Source organism: Haliaeetus leucocephalus, unplaced genomic scaffold (genome assembly GCF_000737465.1).
Source record: "Haliaeetus leucocephalus isolate CR32 unplaced genomic scaffold, Haliaeetus_leucocephalus-4.0 Scaffold848, whole genome shotgun sequence".
Classification (NCBI taxonomy): domain Eukaryota; kingdom Metazoa; phylum Chordata; class Aves; order Accipitriformes; family Accipitridae; genus Haliaeetus; species Haliaeetus leucocephalus.
Window position 1 is genome coordinate 8,299,590 of NW_010973284.1, and position 20,475 is coordinate 8,320,064.

At 38.3% G+C, this 20,475-nt stretch overlaps 1 protein-coding gene across 6 annotated transcripts in view; it reads right to left on the reverse strand.

Moving 5' to 3' along the window:
• MAST2 (microtubule associated serine/threonine kinase 2) overlaps positions 1-20,475 on the reverse strand; it is a 178,148-nt gene that overhangs the window by 71,465 nt on the left and 86,208 nt on the right. For 5 of the 6 annotated variants that reach the window (XM_010582445.1, XM_010582442.1, XM_010582441.1 and 2 more), the window contains one exon: positions 891-982. In XM_010582445.1, coding sequence (XP_010580747.1) covers positions 891-982 — 92 coding nt within the window. Of the gene's footprint in view, positions 1-890; positions 983-9,962; positions 10,033-20,475 lie in introns of those variants that run through there. The other variant, XM_010582446.1, reaches the window with a different exon arrangement.

Genomic DNA, 20,475 nt, shown 5'->3' on the forward strand with positions numbered 1-20,475 from the left:
GCTTCCAGACAGGCTCCACCGTGGATGATGTGCAACAAATGCAAGCTGTTTCATGCTACTGACTGGTGCCCATTAGGGCCATACCTGAAGTCCAACCATCTTCTCTGGCATTTTGAAATATCAAAAACAACGTAGTCACACATCACCTACCTCCCTCAGCAATAAAAGCATCAAGAAAACATGCTGTTCAGGCAAGCTGTTGAATCTGCATGCGTGACCCTTTCTGAAAATCCGTGGTTACTGTAGGCTGAACAATCACTCTTTCTTTTTCTATAGAAAGAACATCTCCACACACTTCACCTCGATGACTAACAAGCAGTTGCCCATTTGCTCTGAAATGAGCATTTCCCAGTTGCTGCCATGGTAAAACTGGCAGTAATATAAAAAAAGAAAAGAGTCCTCAACACCTCATGTTGCTCTAAGTAGCAGATAGAGACCGTAAGATGGCACACTGCACAGCTGACAGGCTGCTGGAGGCATACAGAAACAAGGAGGATGTTTCTTCTCATGAGAACTGCAGTTAAATCACCGGCACAAATTCACCATGCTAGGAGACTCAAAGCAAGATATTTACTTAGATGTATTTATTTTATTTTATTTTACTTTGTTCTCTATCTCAGGTTCTTTTGCAGGACGTAAGAGGACTGAATCCTGCAGAAAGAGTGGAGGATGGATATGGTAGCAAACTAGACAGTGCAGAGCAGATGAGATAAAACATTTATTCTGAAACTATCAGGACCCTCTTACAATTTAGAAAAGATGAAAAACTAAGTCAGAATAAGTTTCAAAGAGCATATTTTGATGTAGAGTATCAGTATGTTCCAACTCACTACAAAGAACACTGACATTTTTCCTAATGATTCCCAGGTAAAGCAGTCTTAGGGAATTACCTGCATGTCCATGAAGAGGGGAATGTGGCCGCGGGAGAGTTGGAGACGTGCTGGATGTTACGATCAAACTCTTTCTGTTGCTTGTCCGACAGCTGAAAGAGAGAGATAAATGATAAGGCATGGTCAGATGAACAAAAGCACCTGAAAGCAGATTCTGCGGAATGTCTTTCAGCTAGGGAGGAATCTCTCAGTATTTAGGTCAGTGTTTCCTCACTTTCTCAATCTCAGTAGTGACCCTGCAAAGAAATAAACATACAGGGCCAAAAGGCACTTTGTCAGCAACAAGTGTTTTAATACGCTAGAAGCAATATAAAAACTGTATCTCATGCTGCACAGGCCACTAGAAATACCTGACAACACATTCCTGATCTACCAAATATGTGCAACACGTGCTTTACGAATCACACAAAAAGCAGAAAACTGTAAAATACCCCAGAGTGCTTCAGATATTCTTACCAATATCCAACCTAGCAAATAAATCTATTACAATTATTGGCTATTACTATAATAAACCAGAGCATATTCCTTAGAGCAGAGTTAAAATTATGAAGCAAAGTGTTAGCACAATTCAGCAGATAAGCAGTATTACTAATAAAACCTGAGATTCAAGAATCTTTGCAAACACGTGTGGCAATATCGATAGAAAACTGCAAAGCGAGTTTCAGACAAGCCCCCTGCCGAAGCAACTCCACTCACTGCCATGACTTTATTCCAGCAAAGAAAGCGACGCTTCTGTATGAGGCTGCTCAGATTTATTTTTTTCCCCACTGGAGTTTCAGAACTTCGCCAAATGAAGAGAATGATGTGTTCCTCCATTTACTTCCCAGCCTGTGCTTGCTAGTAGCAAACATTTAGCTTTAAAGATGATAGAAGTAATTGTAATGGGAAAGAGGAACATTTTTAAATCATGGGAGCTATGAACAAGAGCAACTAGGTATTTAAATCTCTTTCAGATCACCACTTTTCCCTGTTGTTTAAACAGCATTAACAGTCCAAGTTCACAGCAAAATCTCACAACCGACCAAGTATTAAAGATATGTACGTTTATTCATTGTACCTCTAATTTGCTTTCTAGATGGCAGAAACATTTCTGCTTACTTCAGCAGTTCTTAAAACAGGTAACTAAAATATTGGTCTTGATAGGGAGTGGGAAAATAGACAGGAGCAGGGAAAGCTAAGCAGAGGCTGAACAAGGAGCTCACTGGCCCAGCTCTGGAGGTGTCCTGTGAAGCTCCATGTTGGGTTACTGCAGGCGCATGCAAAGCCTGTTTGCTCGCAGAGCTCCGAATGCTGACGTCCGCCTCGGTCCTTCCTGCACCGGCTGATCTTCTGGAGCTGCCCAACAATAAACACGCTCAGACTGCCAAGAACTACAATTTAATGCAAAACTATTTTGCTGCCACAGGATACAGTGCATCTGACTATTATTATTTGTAAGCTTTTTAATTGCTGTTCTATAGGAAACTAGAGAACTCGATGCAGAAAAAAATACAACTGAACTGCCAACTATAATAAACAGTAATAAAGTTGAAGCACCATTAACTGCTATTCAGGCTCTTTAGTGTACTTAAAGCATTCCTCAAAATTATCCAACTGATTCCATACAATCTCCATTTACAGTCATGTATTATTCAACAACAGTCCATCCAAAAACTGATTGCCATTGTGTACATCATATGGAAAAACTAACAGTCTGATTTTAAGAAGCTTAAAATCTGTTCATGGATTGTTTTTTTTTTTAATGTTTTCAGTTACTCTATTCCAGTAACTCTTGAAAAAAACCAGAATACTCAATTCTAACATTAATACCAGATAATCATTATGTTTATATTACTAGAAAATCTATCTCATAACACAGAAGTCCTGAGTATTCTAATATAATATATATTACTATGCAAGAAATAAAAAATTCCTGGGTTTGTAATGTAAGAATTTAAGATCTTGCTCAATATAAAACACTAGTGCAATGAGAAAACAGACCCCTATCCTCTATGGTCATATCCCTTTGCTAAAGAGAGTTCCTAAAATATACTTTACCACAGCGATGACTGGAGCTGGCTATGGAAACTTGGTATATTTAAATCACAGCATAACAGGGAACATGAACTGTCCCAAATTCAGAGCTTTTTAACTGCTTGCCCACGTTTGCCAAATTGAACCGAGCTTTACAAACCCATTTTCTCTGCCTGTATTTGCAAAGATAAGGAACCAAAAGAGGAAGGGTTAAGTGGCTGGAGAACAAGCACAGCTGAGACCCCTTAAAATAGGTCAGATTTACACCAGTGTACCCAGAGGACGGAATAGCTTGGAGTGAAAGCCTAGCCCCAAGTTAGGAATAAAACATTATTCTCTTTACGCCCTCAAAATTGAATAACTTTCCATTTCCCTGGATCTTTAAGCTGGGAAGGGGGAACACCATTTAGGTCTGTTTAGCCACTTCTATGAACCATGTGTGTTGGCAATAAGGCAAAGCTTAAACACAGAGGCTAAAACCAGAATTTCTGATTTCTTGAATCCATGTTATATGATGAGAAAAATATACAGACAAATACAATCATACTCTCTACTGGTTGAAGAGAGCTCTCTGGATATATACACAAAACTTTTAATAGGTCTTGGAATCCCAGAGAAACTACAGAACAAGAGTGAGGAAGTTCTGGTAGTCACAAAAATACAAAAAAGGGGGGGAAGGGAAGAGGTAACATGAAGCCTTCAGTTGGGCGACCTGCCCCAAGAAGTCACTACAATAGCATTTGAGTACCTCCTAAAGAAGAAGAGCTAAATATGAAAAAAGCACAGCTGGCTTTAACCAGGGCTTTGTGCCAAAGAAATTCAAACTAGTCAACTTAAATGTTGGCAGTAACAGTTCAAATGAAGAAAAAATTATTTCCTAGAAGATGCACTTCAGCCAGACAGATGGTACTGGGCTCAATACTGAGCTACAAGGCCAATGATGATGACAGACCATATTATTAATCCTTTAAATTGCATTAATTATTGTTTGTTACTGATCACAAATTCTCCAAACAATACTATATGTTTCCTTGCCCTAAGAATAATTCAATCTACATAACACAACCAGAGAAGAAGGAGAAAGTAGAAAGGGAAAAGGTTACCTATATATCTCTGAGTATTTTAACTAGAAAAAATAAAGTTCTTAACCAGTCCAGTGAGATTCCAAGCATTATTATTTGTTTATAAGCCAAAGTTTTGCTATTTTCATTAAATGCAAGGCGAGCCTTACCCTGACCCTCCTTTCCTCTCACAATTTGGTATGGGTCTTGTTAACCTTTTTTTCTCAGATCCCACTTCATAATTTCAGGGAACAAATACCCTCCAGGTCTTCCAGTTTAGGCAAAACACAATTTTAATAGCGCAGAGTTTCTGCACTGCCCGAAGCTGCAGGGTTGAGCTCCAGCCAGCAGAGTGCTTTGGAGGGCTGTCAACACGCCAATACCCCTGCTGCCACCCCCTGCCCTCCCGTGCCACCGAGGTCCCACACCCACGCTGCCAAACCCACGTCTAGAAACCCGTGAGAGCACGAGAGCAACTGGACTTAATTCGGAACACACACAGCAAAATGGAGAGTTTATATAGAAATATTTGAAACAATGCCTTTGCCATCACTATGGATATAGAGCTTTTACTATTTCTAGACTTAACTGCTCTGCCTGCAGTAAAAATAACATTTGTTACATGTACTGAAGCGTTCCCAGTGCATTCTTGAAACTGAACACTGCAGGACATCGGACGTGGGTCTGGTAACTGGACACTGGTTTTGGACCCACTGATATGCGCCCTGGAGCCAGCACCCTTGGCCAGAAATATTTATGAGAACATTTGGTAGCGTACCTGCGAGCTGCTCGCAGCCCGGGTGCTCTTCAACTACGCTCTAACAAACCTTCTCCTATGCACCAACAGACAATTCCATGTCGAGCCTCTAAAATGAGCACCATTAGTACCCCCTGTTTCATATGCATTTTCAGTCTGAAAAAGAAATCAATGTTTCAGTTTCAGCATGAATCAATATTTGATTCTTCATTTTAGCACTTTACTCAGGGGACATCTCTAACTTACTGAGCAAAACTGATTAAAGTCCATGAGGCATTCATGTAATGAAAGCAAGGGCCACAGAAAAACAATTTAAAAATAAAAAACCAGCCACCAATATCAGGTAATTTCATAGCGTTGCTGGTTATTAGGAATGAATAATGATAAGGAAGTTGCTCAAAATCTATCTAAATTTATAGGCCTTGAAAAATTTCTCGTAGTTGAAGCTGCTGAATATACAAGTAAACAAGATTAGCACCGATTGCACGAGTCTTCCCACAGACTTTGACAGAAATCAACTTGAAGTAAAAAGATGTACAGAAAAGTTATAGCTTAAATCACATTTTGGTTAGTAATCATTAATGCATTTTATTCATATTAGTGATCTTTAATTACAGAGTTTTAGTTTTGTAAACCACTTCAGGTTGTCAGAGTGCCAGATTAACTCTTGCATTAACTAATAACTCCTTTCAAAATAACATTTCAGAAGCCCAACATCAGACTTGTTCCAGATTTGACATTTAATTCAGTAAGCCCAAATCTCTATGAAACGGGATCCAAAATTCAGAGCAATCATACCTACAAAACCTATCCGTGGTTACATATTTTCCTAAAATGTCCTATCACCTAACCAAACTTTGCTAGATTCTCGTCTAATGTTACAGGAGTTTGGTTTCAGTTGATTTGCTTTACAAAAACTTCTTTATGAGAAACAGACATTTTGGAAGTGAAAATAAGTATTTAAAATTTTTATTCACAATGGCAGAAAATTTACAAAATCCAAAATCTGCATGTCAATGAATGCACCAGCTGCGCAGCAATGTTAACTAGATGTGGAAGTTATTGTCTTAATTATAGTAATTCAAAGATGGAAGCAATTTTGTAAGCTTTAGCACTACCAACAACAGGGATAATTAGTTCTCTAAAATAGATAAGAATAAGAAAGCATCTGGTTCAACTGATTTTTTTTTTTCACGTTCAAGAATAGTTTAAAAGTTATTCATCCTAGAATAACTGGGAAAAAAAAGTGTTATTATTCATGGTGTAGGTTTAGTGGTTTGCACATTCCTACAATAAACACTCCTCCTTTTCTCTCAAGGAAATAGAGTTACGCTCACTTAAGACTTAAAGGATGGAAGCACAAGTCCAAAAAGCAACTTCTTAAAGATCGCAGACAGATTGTCCATTACCACAGACACAGAACTATCCTCTTCCCAGTGTCACCCAGGAAAACAGCATATATTTCCTGTCATTAAGTCCCAGAAGCATCCTTAATTTGGATCCATTCCTGGTTACCTTGTCCAGACTAAACAACTAAGGATTCTTTCTCCAGTGCATCTCTCGATAGTCTTTCCCTGCCATCCATTCCTTTATAAGTTCAAACCCCAGCTCCCATGACCTTGAGACTGGGTTACAGTATTGCTGCTTCCCCCATCTTATGTAAGAATTTCAAATAGGATTGAACTCTCGAACCTAAAGGAATTTAGCCTTAAAGAAAAATAATGAAAACCGACTGCATGAGTGCCGCATCCTCTTCCACAAGAAGATTTGCATGACTTGCATGGACTAGTTACTACAACCATGATGACTACAACCACAGAAACAGTTGCAAGTTGTTCAACAAGCCAGGCTCTTCTCAAATTTGTGTTGTTCCTTATTTTGAAGCTAATGGGAGGAAATAAACTGGACAAGTAAGTTTTTTTTTAAAACTGGACGATATGCTCCAAGTTTTCCAGCTTGCTGTAGGTGGCAGTTGTACCAGGCTGCTGCAGACTCACTCTGTGTTAATGGGTGTTTGTACCACGTGGGATGAAAAGCTTCATCCCCCTCCCTCCTTTTTTTTTTTTTTTAATGCCTATTTCATATTAATCCAGATATGTGCAATATATGAGCTGCTTCAGAGGAAGAAATTTTGCACAGTCATCTAAGAGGTACAAGAAAGTCTTCCTGGAAAGTGAAGACGACTTCACTTTGCCATGAAACAAGAGAAAAGTCCTGCCGGTATGGTCGAAGCCTTTCCCTTCTGTATTAAAAGTAAGATGTTAAGGGGTGTTCCCACGCTTCATGCTGGTACCAGTAAATTAGAGTCCCTGTGCAGATGACTGTGGAAAGATGTGAATACTGTGAGACAAGAAGCATGGAGATAAAAGGTGTAGTCAGCTTGTGAAGTATGGGCTGCACTTCTGTACAGATATCCAAAGAGAACACGGGGGGGGTAAAAAACATCTTTTTTTCATAATGCCACACATTTCAGCATGCTAACAAACACACTAACTGAAGTGAACAAGGAGTTGAGCAATGCAAGACTTACAAAGCATGTGGTAAGCTGGATGTAGACTGGTTCTTTTGTTTTAAGGAAAATTAACATCTTGGTACTTAGGAATTAACTTATTGCATGAAAGACCATTTTCCTTTCATCTAAAACAAGCTATATGTTAGATAAACCCTTCTACTTCATTTAGAGCTCAAATTGAAGAAGCAGCATCACCTCAAGCTAAGAAATTACAAAAGAAAAGGATAAAATTGCCAGTTAACACCAAATTTATGTCTAATTTGCCTAATGTTTGAGGCTGGTGCACACCTGCTTACACCACACTGTATAGTCCAGACCTTCTGCATTATTAACAACATAGGAACAACTCTGCAAAGCCAAACAAAATGAAATGTCACAACAAATTACAATGACTGGTACAGCCATTCTCAACTAAATCAAGCCACTTTATTCCAAAATATTCCTCCCTCCCAGATACTCTCCAAACCTATCTCTGTTCTTATATGAAAAGAAAAAAAGTAAGAAAAAAAATCTCTGATTATGGAAGAGACACCCCAGAATAAATATAGATACTATTTAATGGGAGAAAACATACACCGACCTCCTCAAGCATTACTGTCTCCTGCTTCAGTTGTGTTATGCATTATACTGCCATGAAGTTACATCACAAAGTGTGAAAGGATGATTTAATGAAAACTAAGCATAACTGCATACTTTCATTTCCCATTTCCTCCAACTCTATTATTAAATGCTTCATGTAGCATAACTGCTTTTTAAATAAGTCTCTACTCGGCAATTCTCACGGAAGATAGTTTATCACATTTTTTTCCTCCAAAAAATCCAAGCAAACAAATTCAAGAATGAAATGACAAAACGATTTTATATTGTTTCAAATCTTTTAACCATGTAGCCTACAATTATATACAGGTGTGTAATATAACAAACCCATTCTAAACACTCTCCCCAAAGATGCATCCAGAAAACTAAGCATATGAGCTGAAAATGAAAAGAAACGGTTTTCCAAGATTCAAAAGTGAGGGGGGTTAAAATAAATCTTGTATAAAATAACAGGAAAAGTCACTCAGTTGCTTTGTAGCACACAACATGAACAGTTCTCTTAATTTTGTTTCAGAGCATTTTCTTAGTTTAAGAATCAAAAAATGTTACAATTAGCTCTTTATCAGCTAATTGCAGTTTCAAACTTCAGTGTGAGGATAAATTACGTATCTAATTTAAAAGCTATTCTAACAATACATTGTTGTAGAAATAATCTCCAAATCAGACTGTATCAATGGAGTTGCCTTTTCTGCACAGAGCACAGATTTTCACACAGTCATACAGCAGAGTAATAACCACAGTGGGAGCATTATGAATGTAAATGGGACTAAGATGTTTGCAACTGAATTTTTTGCCAAATTTTAAAAATACATATTCTGAAGGTTAGAGCAACAAAATCAATACACATGGGTGATAAAATGTACATTTTTCCTGTGTCAAATACTCAAATCAAAAAGTAATCTTTTCCCTAAAAAAACAGCATCCAGGGTTTATTTTCTAGTGATGATTCACAGCTAAAAACTTTTCAATAGATTATATAGAAGCTCATAAAAGATGATGTGCCAACGATACCTTTGTAACTACATAGATTTTTCACAACTCGATGGAATCAAAAAGCTATTCCTCTAGTTCATATGAATCGTCAGGTCTGATCAGTCTTAAATTATTGCCGGGTAGGGCAAATGCCAGCACAGACACTACTCTAAGGAAACCCTAGTACAGAGAGAGCACGGGAAATGGAAAAAAAAAATTAAAATTTTTTATATAGAGAGAGATACATATCCACCTCTGAATGTTGCCCTCCCTCCAAAAAAGTGAATGTAGACATACGTGTGGTTCAGCAGACCCCAAGCTGAATAGGCTTAGCAGATAGGTGGAAAGCAAATCTCCCCAGCCAGCAGCACCGCTGGTTCGCACCGAGGAACCCCTGCTGCTGGAGCTGACTATTCCCAAACTGTAGTTTGGAAGAGGCAGAGAGGTGGAGAGGCCTTGTGCTCTCCTCAGCTCCACTGGAACGGTTTTGCCCTGTTGGCGAGACTCATCTTTCCAACTATGGAGATTAACAATAACAACCCTACTGAAGAGCTTCAGGTTTTGTGCCTGCTTGGCAGAATTTTATGCTTATGTTATGCTTTCATACTAGCTGGAACTACAGTCGTACTTTGGCTTTTAGGCAAACTCTTCAGCTAACAAGTGCTGGGCCATGCTTCCATCCCTGGTACTACTGCTGCTTAGCAGATGAGCTTTACTTATTGCCATCCTCAGCTCTCAAAGGGGCAAGATGGACAGTATCAACTTTGCTAAGAACCATCTGGCACATTTAACTTGCAAGCTCTTTCCAATCCACTAGAGTACAGAAAAGCCTGAACAGAACATGGCACTGCATCTGGACAAACATGCAAGAAGAGCAGACACCAGGGAGAGTAAGTTGTTAGTCAATAAATCCACTCCCCAAGTCCTCATCTACAACCAATTCCTCACCATTCCAGGTGGCTTTGGGTAAAATCATCATCCCTCAATTTTTCAGTTCTACGTGGCTTTTGACAGAAAGGCTTCCCAGATACTTTGGATTTATCTTAGAAGCTAAAGGCACCAAAATATCTGACCTTTAAAAAAAAATCCATCAAGGTAAGCTGCAACATATATAATTGTGCTTTGCACCACTGGTTCATCGACTCCTTCATCCTTCGTACCTTTCTGACCCATGCATCGCTCCAACCATTGCCTGCTATGAGAACCATGTTCTTTTATCACACTGGGACTGCAAGTCTCCCTTTTTGAATTTTGCAGAGCTTCAGTATAAAAAAAAAATATTTATTGAATAGGTAAACAATTTACAAGTTCATCCCCTACGCAAAGCATAGTAGATAATGATGTAGATCCAGAAAATCAAAGCCTCAGTCTCAATCTGCCTACTTTGTAATGATACTTTAAATTTATACTTTTGCTTCTAAACTAAAAGGCGAGAGTGTACTTTGTATTTTCATTATACAATGAAAATTCTAAAGCAATAACGTTTCCCAACTCTTAGCAGCTTCTTACAAAAAAACCCCAAACCAAAACAAAACAAACAAAAAAAAACCCCAAATCAGCATCAACTTAGCAACATTTCTTAATAAGGACGGGTTGCTTCTAAGGACAGTCCAATGAAGAAAGGTTCATTTTTTCCAGAGGGGCAAAATCACTTTCCTGTGAAAGTCTTAAAACATGTGTACGTAGGCATACACAGACAAACCTTCAGCCTCCAAAGGCCTTCAAACAGAAGCACTGAAAACAATTTGCCACTCATGTTTGCACACACAAAGATGGGAGAAAAATCCTAAAAAATTTTTATCTCTAAAAAATACAAGCAATGCATGAGAGTGCTAAGGTAGGCTGATAATAGTCTAATGGACATATTAGGAAAATATCCAGGCTTAACAAAACCGTAATCTCAGCAAGTAAGCTACAAAACTTTTGACGTTTGTCCAGGACTAAGCTGTCTTAGAAAGGAACGTACTGTGCTTTACCCGTCTGGACTCAAAAGGGGCTGAGCAGAGCTGTTCCCAACCAAAGCAAGATAAAGGCGAGACATGCGTGCTGGCGTGCTGCTTTAATCCAAAACAGATACTGAGAGAGAATATGCTCAGGTTGCTCCCTTCAGCTTTGCAAAAAAAAAGGCTACTTGGGACCCTTCTAATCAATAACCTCATTGAATGGCAGAGAGGGAAAAAGGATACGCAGATAAGAGTTGGCTCTAAATGTCAAAGAAGTTGACACACAGGAGCTGGAGTTCTGTGGACACTGAAAATGCTCAGCAAAAGTGGTACAAATTCATGTAGAGATATATACTACACTGTTGCAAATCAAGTATTCAGTTATTTGGCCCTTACTCATTTAGGGAGGCAGGTCTGTCGATAAACCGTTGTCTCAGATAAAAACAACAAACTTACAAGACATGAACAAATGACTCACAAAAATACATTAGATAACTATATTGCAGTGTATTTCAGATCAAATAAGCAGCCTACTTTAAAATAATAAGAAAATATACCTGTAGAAGGCATTTCAAATTAATGGAGCAATGAAACCACAAAAGGCAGCAGAAGAGGGGGAGGCCAAGGGTACGGATCCCACCCTGGCACAAAGAGCAGCCCTCAGATCTCCAGCAAGGCTAAGTTTCTGGAACAATCAAGCCTGATTACATGTTAAACCTCATTCTTTTGTGTAAAGCCTTACTTGCTGTCTGAGCCAAATGTTCATTATCCAATAGCTATCAATTTTTCATGCAAGGATGGCCATTCCAGTTTAATAACTATACTAACACATACTACAAATAGATACACACACACACACAGAGTTTTGAAATTTTAGCAGCTCCAAGCTGAAACAATCATTCACAAACTAAGCAGAAGAAAAACACAAACATTAAAAGCCACAAGCTGAGAGGTAAAGCTTGCTGCAGTACATGTCAAAGGGTAAAGCAGTTCTGCCATCGCCTAAGAAAGTATCCTTGTTTTAAACACTATTCCACTTAAGAAGGCTGAAGATTAACCTAAAAATCAATTCCACTTACAGCAAGATGGTGGAAAGCCGTAAGTACAAATACATGAATGTATCAAAAATAAATGGATGGTAGCAGTGATGGCAAAAATGAATCATAAAAGAAATTAGGAAAAAACTACATCCTAGTAAAATCACAGAGCCATAATTTACACAGCTATTTAAAAAAACAATAATAGTAAAATAATAAATGTACCTCTTCTAAAATTGGATCAGAATGCAAATGAAGAAACCACTAAAAGCTTTTTGAACGCTTTATGTACTTATTCCTAATTAAAGGAACTAGAAACAGGTAAGTATTATTTTTACAAAAGCTGTGTAACAAACTTTAGCACAAACTCACAAGCACAGGCAAACATGGCCCAAATTTTCTCTGAGACAAATCAAGGAAATATAGGACTGTTAAATAAAATTAGCCTATTTCTGTATAAGTAAAAGATTGCTGTAAAATACATTTCTGGGAGCTGGATATTGTCATATCCCAACTTTCTCACCGTACCAGTTCTGTTCTACCACAAAGTCTGAAACCAGCATGGCCAGCATGAAACCAAATGAGACCCATGAAAATTGCAGAAAGTACAAGAATGAAGACACAGAGGAAGACAAATGCAAACACTTACAGAAAGTCAGGTCTTCAAATTCCATAGCAATCATGCTTAATTTAAATTAAGTCTGCTAATTTTAACATACCAATTTACCATGCAATCAAGACTGGAACAAAAATTACAGGACAGGAAAACATACAATATGCTGGAAATAAGTAATTTCAAATGCCACCGCATGATTCAAGCTAGTTTCCTTAGAGATCAAAGATTCAGGGAAAGACTGTTCTCATATGTGCTTGAAGAACATTTTAATCTACAGAGGCTTTGAGTCGCAGCAGCTCTCCTCTAGTACATGCTCACTGACAGTGTCTTATGATACCAAAAGTAACTGCTTCAGCATCAAATAAAACAAGTGAAGTGACATTTACATCTCCTATTAATTCTGAAGTAGTTTAAGTGATATGCTTAGTAGTATGTAAACACAGCAGGCAGTAATGGATATGGGGAGACTAATGCAAGCATCATACCACTATGTAAGCATAACATTTGCTTAGATATTCAATACATGACTAAGCTTTGTCGTCATATAAAATATCACAGTCAAATCCCAACTTCTCAAATGAGGCATTTTTGTGGAAAAGATCAGAATTTATGAAGCTTACAATCTCAAAACATGTCCAATTTACTGCACAGCATTGCCTAAAATGATAGCCAAGAGAGACTGGTATCAGGTGGCTTGGATTTCACATCTGGCACAAGGACTCCCCTGTGCAGGACTCGTAAGCATTCCCCTTCTGAATCCTGATTCTCTGGACCCTTCCACCTTCAGCCAACATAGTACCAAAAGCAAGCACACCAGAACAGTCTGTCTTTAAACTTTTAAAAGGCTTGGAATAAACTATAAGATTTCACTACTGAAGTGCTTATTATTTTATCTACAAATCTCCTCTAAAGAGCACTTAGGTATTATTCTGTAGTGCTCAAAATAATAGGAAAAAAAATTGGGCTATGGGCTGGGCAAAACTATTCAGGGAATAAATTATAAGAATTTACATACATAGAATCAAATCACTTCAAAGGTGTTTTCCTTAATGCTTTGAAAGAATGTATACTTTCTCAATATGGTAACTGGGACGGTGGTCAATACTAAGCGCTCAGCACCTGACCGAAAACTAAGTCATTTGTCTTGTGGTAGGTGTATGGTGATGGAAGATGACATCATACACTGTCTCTCTCAGTTCCTTAAATAAGGTCTGCTTTTTATAAAAAACATTTTGCCCTACGATATACCGTTCCTTGTTAACATCAGCATTCAGCTGCCATTAAAGTAACGGGAATTCCAAGTGCACCGGAGAACATCTCTCTCAGTTTGCTCCTCACCACAACCCAGCACCTCTTCAAAGAAGAACAAGGACCTGCAAAGAGTAACATCACGGCACGGGCAAAGGTTCCTCAGAACCAGGTATATCTACAAGTCCATCCCAGAGCTTTAAGATGATGGGCGCTCTGAATTTAAAACTCACTTGTCAGAGACAAACAACAGTTGAAATAAGCCGATGCACAGACTTTGTAAGAATTCCAAAACCCAAATGTGTCGACTTCAATTAAACACAAGAACTGCACATTTCCAGGCCAAACACATGCCAGTATGTACTTTTTCTGTCTCACTTTCCATAGTAGCACTGATCTGATCTGAGTGTCCTCTGTGAAGTCAAGAATCCCTCTTCTCCTCCTACCACTTCTGAAACCAGTCTCTTTCCCCAATATTTCATTTTGCTCACTTAAAACATCAGTGTAAAATTATTTTACATTCAGCAGCCTCCTTCATGAGAAGGATCCAAATAATTCATTAAATTGTCCACGATTTGCGCGTTGCTAAGTTTCCTCTCCACAAAAGTTCTGACTTGAAAAACTGGTTTGTCCTGGGCAATAGCCAAGTGTTCAAACAAGAGAGTTTCCATCTGAACAAAAAGCTTTAAAGGCTTAAAACTTCAGTATTAACCCTATAGGACACTCTGGGTTTTAGTCTAGCAGGGAAACAGCCAACAGTATTCGAAATGAATTTAAAATCTGATTTACACAGAAAGAATCCCAAATAAACTAGAAAGTACAAACAATCAAGGTGTATTCCCTGAATCATTACACTTATTTGGGGTATTAGGAGGACCTTCCTTCCATTCATGGCGCACCAGTCTCTGTCACTGTATTTCAGTAGCACAAATACCCTGTAATGGAGAGCTCCCCAAAATTCATCCATTAGTGAGCAAAATACCCATTACGTTTTCATACAATCCAAAAGACTATTCTCATAAAGAGCTTTTCAGAAGATAAGATAGAAATTTTTTCTCCCCGAAACTGTGTTTTTGTCCTAAGGCCATATTGAAATACTAGCAAAAGTAATTTGGATGAAATTTCCTCTCCAATTAGGAGTGTCAGGAGGCCATTTAATACACTGAGCTAGGTAAAAAAAAATTGAGCTAAGTATTATCAAAAGCATCAGATTTCCAGGTCTTTCACATCCTTCCCAACATAAGGGAAACATTTCTTACTTTATTCATTTAAGCAAGGAAATGTGTGGCATGACAGCTGTCACTTTAAAGTTAATTATAGGATAGACTCACATTTTTAAGACTAGCTTTATGTTACCACAAAAAAGTAAGTATTCTGCTAGCGTCAAACTAATTGTTTTTCTTCAAAGTGACAATGTATATATGGAGGAGGTGGCATCCTTCTGACACACACAGCTTTTAATGTCAATCTAGATGAATCAGCATAAAAAAAGACACCGAATACATTTGAAGGGATATATGTATGGACTCACTGTCTAACACAGTCCTGTTATGGTAGCTTAAAAGTCAGCACGAATACACCCATGCATCAGAAAGCACCATTTACATGCTCTTGGCCACCTGATCATTTCCCACTCAATTGTTTACATCCCAGTGAAAGGTGGTTTCTCTTATTGTTTGTTAATATTTCAATAATGAAGAGCATTTTTCTTAGCTACCAAGGAACTGTTTATAATGAAATACAATGATTTCCATAGAATCACTGATTTTAAAGGTGTCTTGCTACTTAAAGGATAGTTAATTCCTGCGATTTCAACAAATTACCAAATTACTGCATCACTGATGCCCTTTCACTGAAAGGAAAAAAAGGAAAGAGAATTAGACCATCAATGGCAATCATGGACACAAACCCAGCATGTCCTTCCTAACAGAAATCCACCTTTGTCATCCCCCAGAGTTATCTTTCAAAGTCACTTCAATACACAAACCTCCTCTGTCTTAATTTTGCAAAAAGAAAGTCAATAAACAAAAGTGAAATTATTAAAATCCATAGTCACAGCCTGTTCCACCCAGACAGGATTAAACTGCTCAAAAAGTGAGGAAACATTAGAAATCATCATTCTAAGTCAGTTTTTCAAGACCAACAAACATCCACTTGCACAATTCTACACTGCTGTTAACAGCATCAAACTGCAAGAGTATATTCAAGATACGCCCAAAGCGCAAAGAAACAAAAGGATTTAAAAAACAGAGGCATTTAATTTAAATATGTCAGAACGATGCTTTATCTTTCCATAATCCAATTTCAGTAGGTAATGCCTCAGTACAGCTGATACTAGAATACCAACCCCATGTGCCCTTTGAACCAAGGAATCCTCATATTTCTTCTATAGTTTAAAATCATAAAATATTTATACAGAACCAGTTTGACAGGTAAATCTGATTTATGTTTATGTCACCCCTCCCATGACAAACTTATGTATTTACAGTTTGCTCTTGACTTTCTCTATCCTTCCGGGAATATGCTCAAGAAGAAACAATCCAGCCACTTTGACCGAGGAGCAGATGGTTCACTTTTACAGTACCATTAGCTGCAGCGAGAATCCCACCAGCTGCACAAGACAGCTCATTTCAACAAAATGTACCAAGGAGAAAGAGGATTCCTTCCCATTTGCCTCCTAATGTAGGAAAAGCCATATGGGAGTGAAGCCCTTTAGGATTTTTAGTACGTTATCAGAAGCCATCATTATAGAGAAATGTGCCACAGCACAGTAGTCAGAATACCACTAGTAACCCATTCTTGCAATGTTAAAACAAATTAAAAACTAAGAGAAATCGAAGGGGGAGAAGCCCAGAATTAAGAGCACACAAGCTATCACAAATGCAGTAGGACCGTACAGAAGTTTTACAAACAGATCAGAGGAAAATTGTATCAAATATTTGACACAGCGAAAAATTCCCTGCTGCTAAAAATGCCCAAGATTGCAATGTTACAGAAGAAATTTAAATTGCAATCATAATTTTTAAAAATAAGAAGTTTACTAAGAAGTGAACATTACACTTTGAAAGGGGGCCAATTAAAATGGAAAAATATTTATTCATTTAATAATATGGTACTTCATTCCAAGTGCCCAGATGCCACGATCCTGAGAACATTAACACACAGAAACACCCAGGTCCCAGCACTGCAACACACTAGATGTACAGTGACCTCTCTCATAGTCCAGATATTTGGCAGCAAAGTTACTATATACGTGTTCTCAGGATCAATGCCCTGGCAAGAATCACAATATAACAGTCTATCGTATGAACTAGCCGATTTATCACGATACATGTAAGACCAGCCCAACCTGCCTACCCATCTCCCCCAAGATGGTAGGCAAAGAGCTGGCAGGCCGCCAGCAGAGCATGGCAGAAGGTGATATTCCCAGCAAACTGTCACACATGCTCAAATATTTCATTTCTAAGGCTGACTGAAGGCTGTGGTTTCCATGCTGTGCAAAATAGGATTTCCACCACATGACTTCGTGCAGCAGCTCTCTGCTATGAATCCTCATAGAGCTGTTTGATCATTTTGAAATATCTAATACTCATTTATGTGATTAAATCAATAAAAAGTCATCTCTTTTCCATTAAGATGTGCAGCAGATTTAAAGATCAATTTCTTTCTTTTTGTACTACAACTACTAACAAATAAATGGAATTGTAAATCTTGAGTAGGAGTTTTCTGACAAAATATTGCACCTGAAACGTTATCAGTAGCTCTCAAATTGTTTCTGTCCTTGATGTCTAATTTTAAATTCAAAATGGCACACTAACAAGGTACTGAAAAATAAAGGCGGTTTATTTTTGTTATGAGAAACACCACAGGTGTCCACTCTGTATAGAAGTCCATGACTGTTGAATTTTCACAAAATACTATCTTTATGCACGCTGAACACTGTCTAGAATGGAATGAGCTTCAGAAAAACAAAGTTCTGCAAGCAGGAGCAATAAACGAGTTGTTCCATAAGCTGCTGGTCTAACACGGGTTATTTTCTTACAGAACAGTGCTCTCCTGCACCAAAGGCCCCACTCCCTCACCTGCACTAACCCAACTCCTTCGCTCCTGGCTCTGCCCGTCTCACCTCGCTCTCACAGTGAGTTGAGTCTCATTATACCATGCTGCTTCCACGCTCACCGGTTGGCGGCCAAGAAGCACCTGAAAGCCAAGTCCTACCTACCTTACCCTTTGGAAACGGAGGCACAGGACAATACTTTGCCTCCCCTCCCTCTCCCCAGCCAAGTTCAAGAAATACGTAAGGAAATACTGAGCTCTATCTCTGCCACTTCTGTTCCTCCATCAAACCACTGCTGCAACTGCTCAATGAGTGTGAAAGTTACTGCTGGGAGCAGAGAGATCAACACTCAACCTGAATCTCAAGGAGCTCTTTTCCTTTAAAAACCAGGCTAAAGACAACAAAGCTTGTATTTGAAAAGAATAACATCTCTAATACAATTCTTTGCAATTAAGATCTAAATTTATTTACAAAATCTTTCTTCATTGCCAGTAAAATTTCTAAAAATCACTGTCAGCACAGAAGACAACTGATAAAATTAAACCACAAATGTGGAACGATAGCAGGAAATAGACAGCCCCCCCAATATATTACTATGTAGAAGCTACAATCCCCTAAAAAAGTTGAATATCACTTCTGATAGTGATGAACAAAATTCACCCTAAAAATTACGTCAAAGCTTATATTGTGAGTCTTACATAGATTTTTAACTGTATTAACAAATCAACTGCTGAAAAATTCTGATACTAGCTGCAAACGTTTACTCATAAATCTGAATATACTGCTTTAGTCAGGATTAACTACCTACCATACTCACCAGTAAGTTTTCAGGCTACATACGTTAAGCTCCACAGAGCACCTGACGAGCAATAATTATGTTGATATTTCCCAGTCTTGAAGGGACACCACTGTACTGCATCAGATCTGATACCATTTATTAGTTCACACACTTCAATGTGATTTTATCAAAATCCAGAGAGTAGTGTGAATATGAGCACTCATCCTATTAACTACTACGTTAACATATCTACATCTCCAAGAAAAAAAAATGCTAAATGTATTAAGAATGATTTAAAATTTAAGGTTATGCATAGGTCTAAGACTGTAAGTACTGTAAGTCAAAATATTTGCAAGCCCTGCCTAGTGCTGCCTATATCATCATAATACTGTTTTGCTACTTTAAATACTAAAGCAGCTTGTTCTCAGTAAAGCATCTATCCATCATTTTGTAGAAACAAACCCCTTATCACATTCATATACTATGAGAAGTAAGGAACAATGCATTTAAATAAATACCTTAAAAAAGAAGGATCAGTGGATCTGCACAGCATGATTTTTACAATGAATACAATAACAAATCAGTAAGAAATGAAGAAATCATACCTAACAAACCAGGAATATGATTTAATTTCTTAAAAAAGAAGAAAGCAAGCCTAAACAGTATTAAAACAAGTAGCTTAGAAAAACATCGTAAGAATTCCTCGCAAAATCCTTAGATTACCTTTTGGATCGTCTCAACATGCTGGTAGCAGGCAGAGAGAAATTGGACAGCACTGTCCAAAAGGAGTCAGACATGATCTTTAAAAGCTTTCATTGCTGGGAAAATACAGCACAATCAAGCCACTAGCAATAAATAAGGAACTAAATAATACCAGTGACAGAGCCAATGCAAATTCCCTGTAGACCTTGCAAGCTGTTCCATTAATGTGAGACAGGCAGGCAAGCGTACATATTGCTGCTGTTTCCACTGCCTCTGTTTTCTCCCGGCTCCATCCCTGCCTCCCTCCCTCCACCTTGGGAGGCAGTGCAAAATGAGATATTTATTCCCTTCCTAACATATACACTTTAAAACTGGAGTTTGTTGTATACACAGCATACATGCTTTGTATATATCTCTCTGTGTTCATCCAATTACAATCAAAAGATTTTCAAGCAAAATCACAACCGGGTTCTGTTTGCTATCCTGAATAACACACGGTTTTTAAGCTGTGCCTGCACAGAGAGCACCACTTACTGCCTAGTTTGTGTTTTTGTTTTGAAATGGTGGCCCTTCTGCTTCCTAACTACGAGGCACATCAGGGGCATTTTGCTTATTTTTTTAATTAAGCTTCCATCTTTAAACAAATCCCACCTTTTAACTTAAGTAACCCAGGTGGGTTTTAAATTTAAAAATAAAAATTAAAAAAAAAAGCTTACAATGCCACCTCATATCAGTTTAAAAACAGAAATCCGTTCTCCCCCTGAAGTCAGCCGCACCACAAACACGTCAGCCACAGTAAACACGAACTCCTACGTCGCACCTGGTGCCCACAAAACAACTCAACTGGCTGAATTCTGACAACAAAACGCAAGCGGGACTCATGTGTCATGCACATCAGAGGTTTCCCACACACTCTCTTGCACATCAGCCACAAGTTCACTTTTCCCCCTTTGCGCCTGTAGAAGCTCCTTGCCATGTTTTTGTTTTTTCCAGGGTCTAAACAAAACCTCACTGTAGCTGCCTTCATTTTTGTTTGGGGTTTGGTTGGTTTTTTTTAATTTCAATACGCAATCTATTTTCTTTCTATTGTGGCTTTTTTAAGCACTTCTGCCAGTAGGAAAGCTAATGATGTTCTCATATTTCAGCCTTCTTGAGTGGCTTTTTATCACAGACATGAGAAAGATGACAATCAACAGCTGGCACTGCCTTCCATGCACAATACAGCCCTCAAAAATACACATAAATGTCTGGGAGAAAGAAATCTCAGTAGGCTCCCTTTAGCTTTCCGCAGA